Source organism: Leptopilina boulardi, unplaced genomic scaffold (assembly GCF_019393585.1).
Source record: "Leptopilina boulardi isolate dan_hultmark-lab unplaced genomic scaffold, ZJU_Lbou_2.1 LbouV2_330, whole genome shotgun sequence".
NCBI lineage: Eukaryota > Metazoa > Arthropoda > Insecta > Hymenoptera > Figitidae > Leptopilina > Leptopilina boulardi.
The window spans coordinates 1,209,388-1,225,335 of record NW_026137897.1 but is presented as its reverse complement, the minus strand read 5'-3'; the positions used below and the strand labels follow the sequence as shown (position 1 = coordinate 1,225,335).

The 15,948-nt window shown below is 22.4% G+C and overlaps 1 protein-coding gene across 5 annotated transcripts in view; it reads right to left on the bottom strand.

Moving 5' to 3' along the window:
• LOC127285210 (ecdysone-induced protein 74EF) overlaps nt 1–15,948 on the bottom strand; it is a 267,455-nt gene that overhangs the window by 161,226 nt on the left and 90,281 nt on the right. For 4 of the 5 annotated variants that reach the window (XM_051311092.1, XM_051311095.1, XM_051311093.1 and 1 more), the window contains 3 exons: nt 12,234–12,525; nt 10,986–11,253; nt 10,710–10,829 (listed from right to left, as the gene is read on the bottom strand). In XM_051311092.1, the coding sequence (XP_051167049.1) occupies nt 10,710–10,829; nt 10,986–11,253; nt 12,234–12,377 (532 nt within the window). In that variant the 5' untranslated portion in view covers nt 12,378–12,525. The remainder of the gene's footprint in view (nt 1–10,709; nt 10,830–10,985; nt 11,254–12,233; nt 12,526–15,948) is intronic. The other variant, XM_051311096.1, reaches the window with a different exon arrangement.

Below are 15,948 nucleotides of genomic sequence, written 5' to 3'. Positions count from 1 at the left end.
ATATATTTTCTTTAAATTAATGAAACCAATTTCTTTGGTTCAAATAAATTTTCTTTCGTTTAAAGAAACCAATTTCTTTAACTTAAAGAAACTAATTTCTTTGGTTCAAATAAATTTTCTTTCGTTTAAAGAAACCAATTTCTTTGACTTAAAGAAACTAATTTCTTTGATTCGAATATATTTTCTTTAAATTAATGAAACCAATTTCTTTGACTTAAAGAAACTAATTTCTTTGATTCGAATATATTTTCTTTAAATTAATGAAACCAATTTCTTTGATTCAAATATATTTTCTTTAAATTAATGAAACCAATTTCTTTGGTTCAAATAAATTTTCTTTCGTTTAAAGAAACCAATTTCTTTAACTTAAAGAAACTAATTTCTTTGGTTCAAATAATTTTTATTTCGTTTAAAGAAACCAATTTCTTTGACTTAAAGAAACTAATTTCTTTGATTCGAATATATTTTCTTTAAATTAATGAAACCAATTTCTTTGACTTAAAAAAACTAATTTCTTTGATTCGAATATATTTTCTTTAAATTAATGAAACCAATTTCTTTGATTCAAATATATTTTCTTTAAATTAATGAAACCAATTTCTTTGGTTCAAATAAATTTTCTTTCGTTTAAAGAAACCAATTTCTTTAACTTAAAGAAACTAATTTCTTTGGTTCAAATAATTTTTATTTCGTTTAAAGAAACCAATTTCTTTGACTTAAAGAAACTAATTTCTTTGATTCGAATATATTTTCTTTAAATTAATGAAACCAATTTCTTTGACTTAAAGAAACTAATTTCTTTGATTCGAATATATTTTCTTTAAATTAATGAAACCAATTTCTTTGACTTAAAAAAACTAATTTCTTTGATTCGAATATATTTTCTTTAAATTAATGAAACCAATTTCTTTGATTCAAATATATTTTCTTTAAATTAATGAAACCAATTTCTTTGGTTCAAATAAATTTTCTTTCGTTTAAAGAAACCAATTTCTTTAACTTAAAGAAACTAATTTCTTTGGTTCAAATAATTTTTATTTCGTTTAAAGAAACCAATTTCTTTGACTTAAAGAAACTAATTTCTTTGATTCGAATATATTTTCTTTAAATTAATGAAACCAATTTCTTTGACTTAAAGAAACTAATTTCTTTGATTCAAATATATTTTCTTTAAATTAATGAAACCAATATCTTTGACTTATAAAGAAACTAATTTCTTTGATTCGAATATATTTTCTTTAAATTAAAAAAAAACAATTTCTCTGATGACTTATAAAGAAACCAATTACTTTGACTTGTTTTCTTTCATTCAAAAATCTTTATATTTGGAACAGCTAATATGTTTCTCTAGAATAGCGAAAACTTTCCTTGTTTTAGTGAAAAATATCATTGTACCAGTGAAACTTATCGCTGTTCAAAATGAAGATTTTCTTTTTCGTGAATATAAAATTTTCTATGATACAAAAAAAAAGCTTTTTAGCTTCAAAGAAAATTTCTTTGATTCAAATAAATTTTCTTTGAATTAAAAAAATTTGTCCATTAAATCAAAGAATTTCTAACATAACATTGATATATAAGAATCAAAGAAATATTTATTTGAATTAAATAAAAAAATTTCTTTGAAACGAAGATAATTTTTTTTTTTTTTTAATCAAAGAGATAATATATTTGAAAAAAAATTTTCTTTGTATTAGAGAAAAAATTTGCACAAAAAAATTGATTTTTTTGAATCAAATAAATATTTTTTCTATATAGGAATAGCGAATACTTTCCCTGTTTTAGTGAAACCAATCGCTGTTTCAGTGAAACTTATCGTTGTTATACAAGTAAAGATTTTTTTCCGTGAAAAAAATTTTTTTTTTCTTGAAACAAAAAATGTTTCTTTAGCTTCAAAGAAAATTTTTTTTTTGATTCTAATAAATTTTCTTTGATTCAAATAAAATTCCTTTAATTGAGAAAAATTTTCTTTGATTTAAAGAAATTTGTGCAATTAAATCAAAAAAATAAAAATTCCAACATATAAGAATCAAAGAAACATTTATTTGCGAAATTAAATAAAAAAATTTCTTTGAAATGAAGGTTATTTTTTTTTTTGAATCAAAGAGATAATTTATTTGAAAAAAAAAAAATTTTTGTACCAAAAAAAAAAATTTGCATAAAGAAATTTATTTCCTTAAATGAAAGAAATTATGATTTCTGTGAATAAAAGAAATCTTCTCTTTTTTAGTGATTTAAAAAAATTATTTCATAAGATGAAAATGAAACTTCTAAAAACTGTTATTAAAAAAAAAAAAAAAGATTACAAAATACAGATCCATTTTGAGAATAGTGAGAGAAAATTATTCTGATTGTAAAATAAGAGATATATATATATATATATATATAACTTTCTAATTATTACCAAATATCGTGAGATGAAAACGTTTGACAAACGGTGGAAGGAGAAAAAAAAAGTGAAAAGGAATATTATAATAAAAATGGTTCCGAAATACCGGAATATTATACAATATAATGATAATAATAATACGATATATGCGATATAACGTAATCAAAAAGATTTCTCGCGGCGATTGATATATCCGTATATGCGCAAATTTACCCTAGGGCGGGTTAGAGGTAAAATACCGAGGGCCCTGACCCGATTTGCAGAAAATGTCAACAGCCGTTATGTGTATACCTGTGTATTATCTTTTACGCACATATATTTTATATACAAGCAAATTCTCTCGTGACTGATACTGGCTGTATACATACACACACACATGTAATATTCCAGATATAGATTCAATATTTTTAAGTTATTTTAAACAATGAAATTTGTTTAACCTAAATAAATATTTCACTATACACTCAAAATTAATGTGTTTGATTTTATTCCATAAATGTTTTTCAATTAATAATAATAATTTTCAAAAGTCGAAACCAAAATTGATTATCAATAATTGTAACTAAAATCCAATGAAATTTACAAATAATTGAAATGGAAATTTACTACAGTTAAAGTAATTGAAATCCAAATTAGCTAAAATTACTATAATTTAAACTAAATTGGACTAAAGTTCCAAAAGTAGAAGTCAAAATTGATTACGGATACAATAATTGAAATCAATATTGACTAAATTTGAAATAATTGAAACTAAAATTTGCTTAAGTTACAATAATTGAAACTAAAATTTACAAAAGTTACAAATAATTCAAACCAAAATTTACAAATAATCTGCCTAAGTTTACAAAAAAAAAAAAAAAAAAATTGAAACAGAAATTTGCTAGAATTAAAGTAATTGAAATCAAAATTGGCTAAAATTACAATAATTGAAACTAAAATGGACTAAAGTTCCAAAAATAGAAGCCAAAATTGATTACGGATACAATTATTGAAATCAATATTGACTAAATTTTAAATAATTGAAAAAAAGTTAAAATCATAATTTGAAACTAAAATTTTCTTAAGTTACAATAATTTGAAACTAAAATTTGCACAAGTTAAAAATAATTGAAACTAAAAAACTAAAATTATAATAATTGAAACTAAAATCTGACTAAATTTCAAAAAAAAAATTGAAAAAGATATTTGCTATAATTGAAATCGAAATTGGCAAAAATTACTATAATTAAAACTAAAATGAACTAATGTTCCAAATGTATAGAAACCAAAATAGATTATAGATACAATAATTGAAATCAAAGTCGACTAAATTTACAATAATTGAAAATTAAATCAATTAAAATTACAATAATAAAAACAAAAATTAAAATAATTAAAAATTAAATAGACTAAAGTTAAAATAATTAAAACTAAAAACGACTAAATTTATATTAATTGAAACTAAAATTTTGCTAAAATTACAAAAAAAAAAAATTGAAACTGAAATATAGACTAAAGTTAGAATAATTAAAACTAAAACCAACTAAATTTCTAATAATTGAAACTAAAATCTTTTATTAGTTAAAATAATTGAAAATAAAATCCTTTAAAATTTACAAATGAAATTGAAACAAAAATTTGCTAAATTTAAAGTAATTGAAAACAAAATCACCTAAAATTATCCAAAAGTAGAAACGAAATTGGTTATATAAATACAATAATTGAAATCTAAATCGACTAAATTTTCAATAATTGAAAATCAAAATTGCTAAATTTTCAATAATTGAAACTAAAATCGACTGAAGTAATAAATAGAATAGAAACAAAAATTAGTCAAAGGTTGAAACTAGTCAAAATTGAAATTAAAATTGGCTAAAGTTAAAATAATTAAAACTGAAATTGACTAAAGTTAAAATAATTGAAACTAAAATCTGCTAAATTTACAAATATAACAGAAATTGAAATTTAAGTTATTATATAATTGAAACTAAAATCGGCTAAAGTTTTGAATGTAGAAATCAAATTGGTTATAAATAAAAGAATTGAAATCAAAATCGACTAAATTTTCAATAATTGAAAATCAAATCTGCTAAATTTAAAATAATTGAAACTAAAATTGTCTAAATTTAAAACAATTGAAACTAAAAATGGCTAAAACTTACAATTGGTTGAAGTTAAAGTAATTGAAACTAAAATCGGTTGAAGTTAAAATAATTTAAGCTAAAATTGTTTCTAGATTCGATAATTGAAATCAAAATCGACTGAATTTACAATAATTGAAACTAAAGTGGACTACAGTTCCAAAAGTAGAAGTCAAAATTGATTACGAATAATTGAAATAATAATAATTGAAATCAATGTTGACTAAATTTTAAATAATTGAAACTAAAATTTGCTTAAGTTACAATAATTGAAACTAAAATTTACAAAAGTTACAATTAATTCAAACCAAAATTTACAAATAATCTGACTAAATTTACAAAAAAAAAAAAAAAAAAAATTGAAACAGAAATTTGCTAGAATTAAAGTAATTGAAATCAAAATTGGCTAAAATTACTATAATTGAAACTAAAATGGACTAAAGTACCAAAAATAGAAGCCAAAATTGATTACGAATACAATAATTGAAATCAATGTTGACTAAATTTTAAGGGGAGGGGCCGCTGAAATTTTAACACATCAAAATTAAAGCTGTTTAAGGGTGGTCAATTTTTTTTCTGACAATATTGAAAAACTATAAATTTGTTAATAATTTTTAAAATCAAATTCAAAATTCTCGAAAATTTAAACTTCTCTCACAATTTTAATTATTTTTAACTGCCGATTTTTTTATATGCTTGTTTCATGATTCTAAACAATCAAGCGTATGGATTTTGAAAAATTTCAATTTTTTCAAAAAATGAAAATTTTTAAAAATAAAAATATTTGTAAAACTGTTAAAAATTACCTTTTGTTGTTTTTCTCAGTAGAATAAGATTTTTGGTTGAAAAAAAATGTTGAAAAAAAATTATTACCCCTAAACAAGATCAATTTTGATTGCTTTCAATTTTAGTGGTAATTTTGAAAAAAATTCAACTACTTCCACAATTTTAATTATTTTTTATTGTCGAATTTTTTTTACGCTTTTTTCACGATTTTAAACAATCAATCGTATGGAATTTAAAGAAATTTAATTTTTCCAAAAAATAAATTTTCTAAAATGGCTAAAAAATTTTTTTTTTTTAAATTTTAATAATTTATAATAATTTTGGATCCTAAATTATGCCAGAAAAAAAATTGACACTCTTTAACAATAATAACTTCAGTAGGATGAAATTTCACCGGTCCCTCCCCTTAAATAATTGAAACTAAAATGGATTAAAGTAACAATAATAATGATAATAAATGTAATTACTACTAATACTAATAATAAAAATAATAATAATTTATAATTAAAAAAACAATAATCAAAATCGTGTGGGATTAAGATAATGCATCTTCGAAGAGAGTTATCATAATATAATCAATTCAAAACGTGCATTTTCTTTTTTTTTTTTTCAAGGAAAAAAATAACATTCACGCATTAGTATACGTATATATAATCTGACAGTTAAGAAACATATATATATAAAATAATTCAAGTATATTCTTGAATAAACTTTCAATCACTGAATATTCTGAAGCAATACGAGGAAGCCGATTACTCAATTTGTGCTCTTTCGCTCATATATTGCGACCTATGCGTCCTACACCTGCGGAACTTGTTTACTATAAATTATATATATATATACTATATATGTATATAAGAAAATAGTTGTACTACCACCACCACTACCACGTGTGAAAAAAATGATTCAAAACAGTGTTAATGATAAAAGACAATATAATAAAAAAAAAAAAAAACGATAGTGAATAAAGATATAAACAAACATTTATATGTTCTTTTGTTTTCTTTCTTTTTCAATATATCTCACGAATAAATTATACATCCATATGTGAATTTAAGATAAAATTAACAAAATATTAAAATTTTTTTTATTTTAAAGAATTTTACAAGATTTTCTTTCTTTGAATTAGCAATTTGCAGAATTAGTTTTTTTTAAAAAAAACAATGTTTATTTAATTTTTTTACTTTTTTTTTATTTAAGAATTTTTAGGCCGCCGAATTTTTATTTTTATTTATTTATTATTTATTTTATTTATTTTATTTATTTTATTTATTTTATTTATTTTATTTATTTTATTTATTTTATTTATTTTATTTATTTTATTTATTTTATTTATTTTATTTATTTTATTTATTTTATTTATTTTATTTATTTTATTTATTTTATTTATTTTATTTATTTTATTTATTTTATTTATTTTATTTATTTTATTTATTTTATTTTCTAGAAAATTTTCTCTTTATCAAATGCGTTTTATTAAAAAAGAATTCTTAATTTTTATCGAATTCGCAGTAAAATTCGAATTTTTCATTTTGTAAGAATATTTAGAATTTTGAAAAAAAGGCGAATATTCATTTGTCCGAGATTACAAATGTGACCAAAAAAATGAATAAAAAATAAATTTCGATCCGAATTTTCGAAATTGACGAGAATCATCAAATTTTCTAATTCCTATGATTATTTATATCGTATTTCAAAATTCCCGCCGAAATCTATTTTGTTTATGTTTGTTCAGTCATTTGGAATTTCGATCAAATTCGGCATTTTTGAAATTTTAATCAATAATTTCAGTATATTTGAAACAAATACGAATTAATTGAATTAAATATATTTTTTATTTAATACAAATAAATATTTTATATTATTATATTTTTATTATTATTTATTTATTTATTATTTTATTATTATATTTTATATTATATTCGGACAAAAATTTGCACCAATGAAAATGCGATGAATTAGAAATTTTCTGAGCATATTTAAAAATTCGAATCTAAAATTATAATAAATGAGAATTGTTGCTAAATTAAAATACTAAATTTTAATATTTTTAATTAAATTAAATATTATACATTAAATACACGTGAGAAAAAAAATTTATATTTGATTCAAATACCTCGATTACTTGACTATTATTAAAAATAAATATTTATTTGTATTAAATAATTATTTAGTATTTGTTACAAATACAAAATTTATTGATTCAAATAAAATTTATTTATATCAAATAAAAAATTATTTGGTTCATAGTAAATTATTTAATTGATAATATATAGTCAAGAGTAATTGAGTATTTGAATCAAAAAAAATTTTTTTCAGTACATTAAATTAAATAATAAATTAAATATTAAATTAAATAATAAATTAAATATTACATTAAATATTAAATTAAATATTAAATTAAATAATAAATTAAATAATAAATTAAATAATTAAATATTAAATTAAATAATTAAATAAAATAAATTTAAAATTCGGTCCTTTAGAAAATTAGAGAAATTCTATAAACTGAAAAAAAACAGTCAAATAAGAATTCGGCGCCTTAAAAATTAAAAATTCCTTTAAAAAATTCAAAATTCCATCAAATACTCTTAATTTTTATATACTATAAAAAAAATAAAATCATTTTTCAATAAAATATAAATTCGAATGAGATAATTAAATAGGAAAACGGTCCTTGAAGTGGAATTCAAAGTACCTGTTTTCCCACTGGTGCAAATTGTTGTATATATATAATACATGAGGGGTTCTGAGTGAAGAGAGAGAGAGAGAGTGAGATCTATTTCAGAGTACTTGCAGAGAGCATTAGGGGAACAACTTATGTGTTTGGGTAGGGTCAAGGGAACGAGGGTATATATATATACATATATTCAGCGACAAGTGCAACGAACAGAAAGACAGACGGACGCTGAGACAGACAGCTGTGGATGCAGTCGAGGGAATAAACACCATTTCCTATGGGACGCGTTCACTTGTCACGCGTTCACTATATAATGTCGTTTATACGCAACTTTATATGCCCGAATTATATTTTCCTCACCGCCAAAAAAAAAAAAAAAAAAAAAAAAAAAAACATGACTCACGTTTTGTCATAACAAAAAATAATGTAATTTCAAATCTTTTAGAGAAAATTACATAAAAAATTACGATCACAAGTTCAATTTCTTTACTATATAAAAAAAAATTAAATTCACAATTTAAGGAAATAATAATAATTATTTAATTTTTAAAACTGTTATTTAATTAATAAACTATTTTAATTATTCAAATAATTATTTAATTTTTGAAACTGTTATTTAATTAATAAACTATTTTAATTATTCAAATAATTATTTAATTTTTAAAACAATTATTTAATTAATAAAATTATTTATTTTAAAAAAAAATTATAATATGGAAAAAAAAATTTACTTCGAACAGCAAAATATTTCGCTATAGTAGCAAAAGTTTTATTTATTCCAATCAAATTTTTCGCTGTTTCAAGTAAATTTTGTTTTTCGTGTAAAATAATTATTTAAGTTTTAAAACAATTATTTAATTTTCAAAACAGTTATTTAATTAATAAAATTATTTATTTTTAAAAAATAATTATAACATGGAAACAAAAATTTTCTTTGGAACAGCGAAAGATTTAGCTATAGTAGCAAAAGTTTTATTTATTTCAGTCAAATTTTTCGCTGTTTCAAGTAAATTTTGTTTTTCGTGTAAAATAATTATTTAAGTTATGAAACAATTATTTAATTTTTAAAACAGTTATTTAATTAATAAAATTATTTATTTTTAAAAAATAATTATAACATGGAAACAAAAATTTTCTTTGGAACAGCGAAAGATTTAGCTATAGTAGCAAAAGTTTTATTTATTTTCACTCAAATCTTACGCTGTTTCAAGTAAATTTTGTCTTCCGTGTAAAATAATTATTTAATTTTATTAATTAATTAATTAATTAATAATTGAAAAATTGAATAAAAAAATTACTATTGAATTTATTAGTAATTTTTGTCCCTATTAATTTGAACAAACACAAGTGTATAGGTAAAAAAAAAAAGTGTGCCTTAAAAAAACACGCGTGTTCTATTTTTCTTTCTTTTTAATCAGAATGGCGTAAAAATATATGATTATTAAATATTATATATCAAAAAAAATTTTATTTGTTCTATTTTCTATTTGTCCAAAAAAAAAAAAACTTACAATCGAACGGAAATTGATTCAATATTTGAGTCACTTTTCTAAAGTGGAACAATAAAAATGAAAACCCAAAAAAAAATTCAATAAATGCGACTAAAAAATCGGATTTATTGTATGAAAATTACACAATTATTAATTTGTCAAAATGGAAATTTAGAAAAATTAATTAGTAAAAAGAAGAAATATTAATTAGCGTAAAGAAAAATTTTCCATGAAAAAGTGAAAATAGAAAAAAAAACAAAAAAAAAAAATTAAGAATTGTTCTCGCGCAAAATTTGGGTGACGCTCTGCTTACTCTTTAGTGCGTTGAAACTTTTATAAAGGATCGATTATGCTGAGCACGCAAACGCGCGATTGATGTGAGAAAACCTAAAAGAGATTGTTCCGCACTCTAACCAAGGCGAAAGTGACACAAGCGAGATGAATATTCTTTTTTTTTTTTTTTTCTTTTTCCTATAATCGTCATTCTTTAACAAAAACAAATTCTATTGGAGAAACTTCCGCGAAGAACAATTTTTTTTTTTTACATTAAAAAATTGAAATAGTTTTTTTTTTTTTTTGAATTAAATTCTAAAATCTTATTGAACAAAAAATGTTTATTTAAAAATAGAAAATATTTTTAAATAACAATTTGAAAGAAATCTCTATTATGTGAGAAGTAAAAAAAAAAAAAAAAAAAAAAAAAAATTATAATCGAGGGAGTAAAATTGCAAAGGCAGAAGAAGAATATTACGAAACGATTGTAAATTGTAAGAATTGGGCCACGACGGTCGATTATGTGCGAGCTGCAAGCCACTGTGCGTGCCTCCGTATATATATTTTTCAAGTACATCGTCGAACCGAGCAATTATTGCCAACGCGGATGTCTGTTCGCGATTTCTTGAAAGGCCTTGGCCGGTTTTCCTTTCAAAGTTAATAACCAGCTAATCGTTTTTTTTTTTTTTCTTCCAACAACAACAAATCATGTTGAAATCTTCTTTATCACACCTCTCTATTTTTTTTCTAGCTTCCACACTAGTCGATAAAAAAAAAACCTTTGAGAAAAATTCGCCAATGGTAACTTAAAACCGCAGTCGATAAATTTATCTCCCAACGGTAAATTATTAACAGTCGGTAAATATTATCTCCCGTCGGTAAATTATCTCCAATTGGTAATAAATCAACAGTCGGTATACTATTTTCACTGTCGATAAAATAGAAATTTTTTTTTTCTAATCAAAATTTCCTACCTTTACTCGTTTCCGGCTGAATGTTCTCCGTTTTGATTTCCGCCCTCGTCGCATAGGGAATAGATGTCTGCGATGTCTGCGTCGTGGGTGTTGATAATTTTTCTGAGAACAATAAAATTTCTTTTTTTGATTATTACAATTTTCCCAACAGAGAGAAATAAATCTATTATTTTTTTCTATTTAAATATGTTTAAATAAATAGTTGAAAAATTGAAATTAAAAAAAAAAAATTAAAATTTCAACATTATGGAAAATAGTGAAAATTAAATTATTTACCTGCTAAAAGGGGATTTGCGGCAGCAATGTTGTACCTCTGCCGCCTACATGATAAGAGGGAGGCAGTTGTTGAGGTGGGTTGATTGGCTTCCGCCAAATCGGCTTGTAATTCTCGAAGGAACGTGTCCAAGGTGTCAAAGGGTTCCTCGCCATTAACTCCGGACATTCCTTCAGCCTCCTCCGTGGTTCCAGTTGGAGGTGCCGGAACTCCTACAAGGGCACTTAATTCCATTGCCGAAAATTCGACCGGTTGCCCTGTATTGCTTTCCTGGAAAAAAAAAAAAATTACTTATTAGAATTCGGTCATTCAAAACTATAACAAATACAAATAAATCCCATTTTTATATTTATTATTTTATAAATTAATAATTAATAATTCAAAAAAAAAAATAATATAACAAACAAATAAAAATTAATATTAATTATTATAATAATAATAATATTTTTTTCCCCAAAGACAAAAATATATTTTTATTTAACAAAAATAAAATTATGTTTATAAAAATAAAATCTCTAATTGAAAAATCAATTTTAAAATAATTAATTACGAGATTTAACATTTTATATTAATACATTAATTATCAGGATAAATATAAATGAATACACCTTTTCTAATATATACACGCATTGAAAAAAAAAAAAAAAAAAATAGCATTAGATCCTTGAAAATATAATTCTGAAGCTTTAAACATACATTATAAAAAAAAAATTCCAAGGTCGATAAAGATGGAAATCTTCCAGTGAAAACATGAATTTAGTATATAGGCAACACAAGAGAGAAGAAAGAAGTCTTGTCATATGTGACTTAATGTGAGAAAACTTTGAAGTTAAATTTACGCAAATATACTCTATACAAGAAATTAACTATATATATATATATATTCATTTGTTAGTTTCTTTTTTTTTACATTTAGATAAAATTAGTATATTTTAATAAATAATAAATGATAATAAAACGTTAAAAGAAAGTGTAATTAATTCATAGAGAAATTGAAAAAGAAAAATAAAACAATGCCGAAAGTAAAACAAAAAAAAAAAATATTTATTATTTTATTATTATTATAATTATTATAATTATTATTTTATTATTATTATAATTATTATTTTATTATTATTTTATTATTTTATTATTTTAAATTTTATTTATTTATCCTAATTAATTTTTTACTAAAACTTTATTAAAATTAAAAAAAAAATGCGGTCTGAGAGACCGTTATGGTAGTTTAAAGGTGAAAAAAAAGGAAATACCTGAAGACATTGAGTGAGATCAACCATTTTGCCGTCGTTGTCAGGGCACCAGAGTAATTCGTCATCGATGAAGGGCATGTTTGACTCCTCCTTGGGTACGAGGGTGGAGGTCAACGTATGGGTTTGCGATACGGGGACCGGCATTGGGACCCGTACCCAGCGACGGGGCCTTTTTAGCCACCCCCGCGCCTTCTAACATCCAAAAACCACCACCTTAATCGCCTCTCTCTCTCTCTTGTCTCTTTTATTGCGGGTTTCACACCCTATTGGCTCCTGTGTTCTTCTTCTTCCTCTGAAATCAAATAATAAAAATTCATTATTAAAAAAAAAAGAAATTTTTTTTTTTTTAAATTAAAAATTATTTATTATCATTGTCATTTAAATTCTATACTTTATCATTTAAATATAAATCCGGTTCGATATTGCAAAGTTATTGGAAAATAAATTTATTTTTTTGATAAATTACGCAACAGTCGATAAATGTAATAAAATAACCAGTTTTATTAGTTATTTAAAAAGTTTCAAAAAAAAAAAAAATTATTAAAATTGTCATTTTTTTTAATTTTAACGATAAATTACGTTTTATTAACAAAATTTCTAACGAATTCTAATTTTTGTTTGGGAAAATTTTTATTCTATTGTAATTTAGTTTAATTTATTTAAGAGAATTTTAATTTGATCGATTTTAAATTAGCAAAATTCTCATTCAATCGAATTTTATTTGATTCAAATTTTTTTAATTGACAGAAATTAAAATTAAACGAATTTTAATTTGTCAGCAATTTTTGCGCATATCTGGTAATTTTTACTATAGAAATAGTAAAATTTACTATTTTTGGAGTAAAAATAAACAATAATTCCGCAAAAATTTCAAAATTAGTAAAATTTACTATTTTCAGAGAAAAATTACCAGAAGTAGTAAAATTTACTATTTTTGAAGTAAAAATAACCAGAAATCCGCAAAAATTCCTAAATTAGTAAAATTTACTATTTTCAGAGAAAAATTACCAGAAGGATTAAAATTTACTATTTTTGGAGTAAAAATTACCAGAAATAGTAAAATTTACTATTTTTGGAGTAAAAATTACCAGAAATGCGTAAAAACTCCGAAAATAGTAAGATTTACTATTTTGAGAATAATTTTTACTATTTTCTGAGTAAAAATTATCAGAAATGTGCAGAAACTTCGAAAATGGTAAAATTTACAATTTTCGGAATAATTTTTACTATTTCAGGAATAAATTTTACTATTTTCGGAATCATTTTTACTATTTCAGGAATAAATTTTACTATTTTCGGAATAAATTTTACTATTTTTAGAGTAAAATTTGTCGCAATTTCGCAGAAAATCCAAAAATAGTAAAATTTACTATTTCCGGAATAATTTTTACTATTTCAAGAATAAATTTTACTATATTTTCGTAGTAAATTTTACTATTTTCATAGTTTCTGCGTATTTCTGATATTTTTTCTTCCGAAAATAATAAAATTTACTTCTGAAATAGTAAAAATTGTTCCGAAAATTGTAAATTTTACTATTTTAGGAGTAAAAATAGTAAAATTTACTATTTTAAAAAAATAAAGAAAAAAGTAAAAATTATTCCGAAAATAGTAAATTTTACTATTTTTACTCCTAAAATAGTAAAATTTACTATTTTCGGAATAATTTTTACTATTTCAGACGAGTAAATTTTACTATTTCAAGAGTAAATTTTATTATTTTCGAAAAAAATTGTTCTATTTTCGAAGTTTCTGTGCATTTCTGATTATTTTTTACTTAAAAAATAGTGAAAATGATGCCGGAAAAAGTAAATTTTTATTATTTACAAAGTTTCTGCGAATTTCTCATAATTTTTACTCCTGTAATTGTAAAACTTATTTCGAAAATAGTAAATATTACTATATTTTAGGAGTAAAAAATATCAGTAATGCGCAGAAACTTAAAAAATACTAAAATTTACAATTTCCGGAATAATGTTTACTATTTCTGGAGTAAAAATTATCAGAAATGCGCAGAACTCTGAAAATAATAAAATTTACTCTTTCTGGAATAATTTTTACTATTTCAGGAGTCAAATTTTTTTTTTTTTTTTTTTTTGTAAGAATTCTAATAAAAATTCAATATCTAAAAATTCAGTAAAGTAAAAATTTGTTTAAAAAAAAAAAAATTCTTGTAAATTCACGAATCAAATGATTGTCATAAAAAAAAAAATCGTGATTGGTGGATTTTAAAAATCGCGCTCTAAAATCGATTGTACGACCATTTGGAATTTCGGACAAATAAAAATTCGATACATATAAGAATACAGATAAAAATTAGTTTAAAAAGAAATTTTCTAAAATTCTAGTACGAAAAATGAAAATTCATTGAAAAAAATAATTATACATAATAAAATTATTAAAAATTTTAATTAATGATTTTTATTGTCCGATTTGACGAAAATAGCGAAACGTTTCACTAAAATAGCAAAAGTTTTACCTGTTTCAGTTATAAATCTTTCGCTGTTTCAAATAAATTTTAGTAAAAACGAGATTAAAAAAAAAAATCAGTTCCGTAATTCAAGTTCAATATTATAAAGGAAGAAATTGTTTGTGCTTTTTTTTTTTTTGTCGCAAAAACGAAATTTGTTCCAGATTTCTCAGACATTAACATTTTGTATATATATATTTGACGAGATTTTTTTGTCGCGATTTTTCATGCGGAATGCACACACACATATATATAGAAAACTGGTTTTGCGAGTTTCCTCAACTAATAAGTATATATACATATATATATTTAAATAGCAAAAGAAGGAGAGGATGTTAACCTCCCCATGGTGGAAACTTTCTTTCTCGGTTGCTGGGTGCTATATATTATGTAAAAGCCTTGTATTTAGAGGCTGCTGCATAGAAAATGGCAATATACATATATATATATATATTGAAGCCGCGTGAAGTTACGCGCTCACACAGGAAGTGAAACAACCTGCAGCCAAGAAAGAAAGTTTTCACTCCGTGTGCAATGTTTTCACTTTCATGGAAATGCCATGCCAGAATGCTACTATTACATACATTATAATAAAATCCTATATATCTAACTATTGGCATCGTCTTCAATTTCTTCCTTCCTTTTTTTTTTTTTTTTTCTTTATGAAATTCTACTCTATATGCGCCCGCGTATTTTGCGTCTCTCGACCATTATAATTAAGCGATTTACAAAGCGATTCATTTTCCATTCGCACGCGGATGATGCCAACGAACTTATTTATTCTCTCTCTCTGTGTGAGTGTGTGTATGTGATCAACAACAATATAAACAACTTTTACCTTCTCTTTCATAAGAGCTTGGCAAATTATTCTTTTCCATTTTCTCTTATATCATCTCCCCATCAATTCAAAAAAAATGTAATTGCAACGCGAAAAAAAAAAATATTAATCATTAGTGCCGCTGTCTTTCATCAAAAAGAAATTTTCTATTTCCTTCGGTGGAAAAAAAAATGCTTTTAAAAATTTAATTTAGTTAATTGCAGTGAAAAAAAAAATTTACTTGAACCAATTAAATATTTACTTGCACTAAGTAAATATTTACTTGAACCAAATAATATTTTCATTGAACTAAGTAAATATTTACTTGAATTAAAGAAATAATTACTTAAACGAAATAAATATTTACTTAAACTAAATAAATATTTACTTGAACCAAATAATTATTTACTTGCAGCAAATAAATATTT